Source organism: Durio zibethinus, chromosome 9 (genome assembly GCF_047325235.1).
Source record: "Durio zibethinus cultivar Kanyao isolate XHJ-2024 chromosome 9, ASM4732523v1, whole genome shotgun sequence".
Lineage (NCBI taxonomy): Eukaryota > Viridiplantae > Streptophyta > Magnoliopsida > Malvales > Malvaceae > Durio > Durio zibethinus.
The window spans coordinates 23,537,953-23,543,943 of NC_143170.1; the positions used below are offsets into that span (position 1 = coordinate 23,537,953).

Genomic DNA, 5,991 nt, shown 5'->3' on the forward strand with positions numbered 1-5,991 from the left:
TAAAATTGAGAGAATTGAAAGAAAAAGGAACATTGTATTTCATTTCATAATGATCACATTATAAAAATGTTCTTTTATAGGCATATACTACTAATTTTAATAGTAACATTAAAATACAATGAGCCAATAGTAAAAGTGCATGTGATAGCTTGCTCATACAATTTAATTAACTATAAAGAAATTGACACATTAGCTAAATTCTTAACAATTTAACTAACTATACAAATATTGATACATTAGCTAAATTCTTAATGATTTGTAACCTTCTTATCTTTTCTTTTTTTCTAAAAATATGCAGTATTCAACTTCTTTGTACAACATCTATGATCAACTATCTCGTGTGCCTTCTTCCCTAGTGAATCAACTCCATTCATTGATTTGACCATATATTCATAGTCAAATTTATAACAAAAAAAATCAAAATAGAATTATTTGCTTGCAAAAGTTTTAATGATTAATAACAGATGATTAGTTACCACATGCTGAATAGGTTATCAACAAAGGTCAATGTCATCTCTTGAGAGATCTGACTCAAAAAATACTCACTAAAAAAAGAGAGTTTGCAATTGTTTGGATTGTTCGTTATAAAAAGTATTATAATTTGAATAGGAAGGGAATGATCATTAATGAATATTTGGACATAGATTAACAAAATTTTGTTCATTGTATTGTTTGAATTTTTTTGGATTACCATATCTATAACTAGAATAGAAAGCAAGCTCTCAAATTTTACTATTCATCAATTGTTTATTAATGCACCCATTTTTGTGCCATTTGTTCTTTTTCTTATTGGATGTTCAATTTTATTATTATAATAATATTATTAATTAAGAATAAAGGTAAAATAACTTGTTTAGAATTAACAAAAATAAATAAATAAATAAGAAGCTTCTTTGGTTCTGGGCAAAAAAAATTAAAAGCTTTTGGCAAAGATTATGATTTAGCAAAAATAAGCCAATCAAAAAGAAAACAAGGAAACACAACCATTTATTGGTAACTAAACAAGTCACAACCACCATAATTACACAACACACAATCCATAACAACCTCTTTATACCACCATAACTACTCAGCACACCACCAACCATCAAACTCCAAACCACCATAAAAAAATCATACCTGAAACAACATAAAATAAAAAAACAAAACAACCAAAGTTTCAACAACATTAACAGACAAACACAATACAACAAAAATGGGAAAGTGTGTTTTGAGTATAAAGATTTTCGGGCTAAGAGTTGGTTTAAATGATTTTGGTTTGGATTTTTAGGATGAAGAAGTTATGAGTCATTTTAGGATTGTAAAAAGACACTAGTGTTAGCAGTGATAATGGTGGCTTACATTGACAAAGGTGAGTTTAAAGAATTTGAAACAATGAAAACGAACAACTAAGGTCAGGGAAAAAAATCTCATTTTTAAGTGATTTTAATGATAAAAAGAAGGGTTTTAATGGTTTAGAACTCTGGGTTAAATCTTTAAATCTAGGCTAATTCATGAATTCTTAGGAAAAATAAAGTTTATAGTGGTATAGAAGAGGCCAAAAGGGTATGGTGGGTGGGATTTGGTTGATTTTTAATGTCACAAATGACGGGCAAAAGTGAAAGAGATGGCGAAAATAGGTTGGTTTGTGGAAATCTAGGAAATAAGAAAATTTTCAATTATATTTTTTGAGAGAATTTTTTAGAGTGAGAGAATAAAATTTTTTAGAGAAAATAAAAAGAGGAAAATGAATTAAAAAAATTAAGGTATTTATAGTACATTAAGAAAAAAATCAAATAATTTATATATTATTTTAAAATAAAAAAGGTAATTCGAATTTAATCGGATAAATTTTCTAGTAATCATGAAATTTCTCACTGAAATTATCTTTTGAGTAGCCATATGAGGAATCTTATTAATGATTATAATCGTCCATAAATTTATCAAATGAACATGGGTAATAACATTGTATTAGAAGATATCGCGTAATCTGAATATCTAGATTAAAGTTTTTCTTTCTTTTTCAAAGTGATTGTACATGTGCACATTAGGCTCTCATAAATCAAAATACATGCATTTAGACCTGACAATTTGTGTATTTATATTATATAAAATACTGATAATTCATGTATTCATGTTGTGTTTATATAAAAATTACATATTATAATTCGTGTTGATACAAAAACATGAAATACATTTTTTTGTTGTATTAAACTCATATATAGTTTTTGCTAAAATTTTAAATCGTATCACATTTATATTTTTTATTCATATCATTTTTTTATCATATCACATGATTATATTTTAAATTAGCAGATCTACATGTATCATCATTCATAAAGTTGCACTAAGTGAAAACACATAACGGACTTTGATTTTTAGGCTTCACAAATCATGTTTTCCAAATTCCCTTTTTTTTTTTCTTTTTAGAACATAAAAGCTAAAACTCAAATAATACTCGCTTTAGCCAAACCAATACTATCATTGAAGAAAAAAATACTTAAAAACGAAAAAAGAAAAAGAAAATAAATGTAGTTAGTGAGCCAACAATCTTAAACTTGTAGTATGAAGAGGACCAGGGAGTTTAAATGCACAAATTGTGATTGTCCCTATATACAGCTTCATTTGGTGAGGATAAGCTTCAACCAATGCTTCAAAAAACAGATGGCATGTAAAATTGCCTGCGCAAGGCACCCAGCAACAGGAACAAAAGCGCGGAAAGAATATCATGGTCGTTGGATTAGGACACGGAGCCTGCAATTTTTTTTTTTGGGTGTCCAAGGGCCTAAGAAAAAGATTCTGCTCTAGCTCTTACTGCTGCATTCTGAACCCAGTGGATAATTGTAAGGCCCAATTTTTTCTTAGAACAATAGTTTAATGGGCCTATTCAATCATCAGGCATAAACCAAGTTATCATAGACCCGACCCAAGCGCTTGACATTAGACCAATACTCTGTCAAAATTGGCTTTGCTCCTCCAAAGTCCAAAATTTAAAAAAAAAAAAAAAAAAAAAAAAAAAAAAAAAAAAAGAAAGAAAGAAAGAAAGAAAGAAAGGCCAGGCCGACGGATGGCTTGCATCATGGTTTGTATCACAAGTGAAAGGTTTGAAGGGGAAAAGCAATCGGAGATTATCATTTCGTTTTTGTAATCCAATCGGTTAGCTCAAAAGAATACAAAACACATGGAAAGGCAAAAGAGATGCATAGCTAGCATAGATGAGCTTTAAACTTTAAGCTTTGCCTTGTCATAAAGATGAAAAAATTGAAAGAGAAATAAAAAATATTGGAAAAACGGAAGAGTTCTAATTGTTCATCTATTTTCTTCTCCTAGCGAGGGCAAAAGTCATACTTTTTCAATCTTTATGTTCCATCTTTTACCTAGGATGAACTTCATTTCACTCCTTCCATCATAATAATTTTTTTCTTTTACACATGATTAATGTTAAAGAAACATAACGCTGAGGTCAACCATTCAAAATCCTTAGACCTGAAAATCGGCTTTGGTCTCAATTCTCCAACATTATTCAGATACATTTAACACACAACCCCTGGCCTGCGTCAGGTCTATACAACAGCCTGCTGACAAGAACAGTAAGAAGATTGCATTCGTAAGAGCTTTAGTGCAGGGTGATGGAATCCAAATTCTATGCAGACAAGGAGAGTCAGGCATAATAAAATGGTATATACCACATCCAACTCTGAATGTTTACACTGTCATCTTTTGAAGGGAAAAAAATCGTATGAAAAACATGCTATAATATGTTATTCCCTGTACAATAATAAAAACTAAATTGCAGTTGTTTTAATCCAATTGTATTGCAATTTTACTGCCAGATATAACTGCCTCTGAGATATCATGCAGATTCGTGGGTACAGAGTTCGTAACCAGATATAAGCGAGCTAAATGCAAAGGCAACAAAAGCCAGGAAGGCCATTGCAACTGAGGCACTAGCCATCTCAGTGAACTCATCTTTTCCCCAATTAGATTGCCAATCATCAACTCGGGTTGCTGCTGCAGATGATGCTGAAATCAAAAGATAGGCTAGTATCTGCAAGATGAACCAAAGAAGTAAGCAATTCTCTTTCAGCATATTCCTCTCTCCGCATTTACACATATAAATGCACTTGAATGTGTTTCACTTGGACCTCTTGTGATTCAATCGATCTATATATATCCTATCTTATATAACAATAAAATCTATGCATATACCGCAAGGCAGGTAAAATGAACTCAACCTCACTAACATGGGAAATCTAATTAATAGTCGCTTATGGTGGTAGACTGAGACGTTGAATTGAACCTCACAAGGCCAAGGCAGAAGACACTGATATAGAGAGAACAATGCAAACTTATGACCAAAAGAAAGCTCCAATTGTCACCAATCACTCGAAAAGACAAATTACTGTAATCACAAAAGTAGAGTTCGATACAAACCACAGTAAATTAACTTGTATACTAATCAAGACAACAACAGTCTAACTACCAATCAGCAAGGAGTTCCCGGGCTTTGCGCAGTACATCTCCTTTATGAGGTCCAAACTTACTTATTTACGCCAGCCCTGGCGAATTAATGAGAAACTATCTTACTGCCTCCAAACGGATATGAACCCAGGGAACAAAGAGAGAAGCACACTTTTTTTTGCCACTTAAGTCAACCGTCCACTGATTGTCTAACTACCATTTAACATATATATTTATAATATCTCCAAAATGACGGGAATAAGAAATAAGAATGGAGGTAAGTTGGGTAATTTAGAATTAGTATTTAAATACGAGAACTTGCCTGATCCATGAAGAAATCAAAAGGCTGACGAAGGTAATGGTGGATGACATGTTTTTCTGTGATGAGATAGTAAGCTAGATCATAGGCTTGAAACCCCGCATATACAAATCCAATCACATTGACTGATAAACAATATCTGTAAAAATACACATTTAATGAAAAACAAAACCTCATATTTATTACTATTTATTTTCAGCAAATTAAAATTATTCTAAATAAATGAAGTCAGCTTTATCAAAAGAAAAAAAAAAAAAAAAAAAAAGGAGAAAAACCTGTATTCTTTATAGCGATCGTAAGAGTCACCACTCCAGCCTTGAGTTTTATCAGCAGCCATAACAGAGAAAGATATCAAGCACAAAACGATTTCGCTTAATCGAAACCCTAGAGCCGCCATCTGCACCGTCTGTTTCACCTTCGATCTCCTCAGCACCGCCCTTGGTCCTCCTCCTCCACCACTTACCTTCGTCCTCGTCATCACCCCCGGTCCTTCCTCCCTCATCGCTCGGTTCACTGTCAAATGCAATTGTTGCGGTGGAGTAGTCGGCGGAGACGGCGGCGAAGGAAAAGGAGAAGAATTGGCGTTGAACTGGGTGGACTTGTCAACGGCGACGAGTGCGGTGGAGTGGTCGACGGCGGTTTTATCGGGGGAGGCTTCCGGAGAAGCATAGAGAGGGGAGGTATTGTCGGGGTCGCCCTGGTCCGATGGGAGAGGGGAGTGGAATCGGAGAGGTGAGTGGGGAGAGTCGAGGTGAGTGACTGAGTCGGAGTTTGAAGAAGAGGATCGTTTCATGATGTCGTTGAGATTTTGAGTTTTTTTCTTCGGGGCTTTGGTTTCCATTGCTTTCTTGGAATTTAATGGGCTGAGGGAAAAATAAGAAAAAAAATTAAAATTAAGAAAAAAAAAAAAGGAGGGGTTTCGTTTCCAGTGTGTGGGAAGCCAGAAGAAAACGAGCAAGTCGAAGGAGAATACTGGCTTTAATTAACCGCTCTACTTCTAGCTTTTGCTTTCGTAGGGACAGATACCACGTGGCATTCGTCTAGAAAAGAGATTATATTCATTGCATAAATTTTTAAGAGAGTCCAGGATTTCCACCAGTATAAAACCACCACGTTTCCTTATAAATTTACTTTGGTATTACTATTTGTCGACGTTGTTTGACGATGAAGTTTCTTTTTAGAATTCCGTAGCTAGTAAAATGTGGAGAACATTTCAATTTAATGATTGAGTT

The 5,991-nt window shown here is 33.4% G+C and overlaps 1 protein-coding gene across 1 annotated transcript; it reads right to left on the bottom strand.

The window, feature by feature from the left end:
* Positions 1-3,640: 3,640 nt before the first annotated feature.
* On the bottom strand, positions 3,641-5,734 carry LOC111317169 (CASP-like protein 4A2). Its single transcript, XM_022919570.2, has 3 exons — positions 5,035-5,734; positions 4,763-4,898; positions 3,641-4,027 (listed from the first exon to the last, which is right to left on the bottom strand). Exons 1-3 carry the CDS (start codon positions 5,598-5,600, stop codon positions 3,833-3,835), a joined length of 897 nt encoding a protein of 298 aa, XP_022775305.1. The 5' UTR covers positions 5,601-5,734; the 3' UTR covers positions 3,641-3,832.
* Between the last annotated feature and the right edge of the window lie 257 nt (positions 5,735-5,991).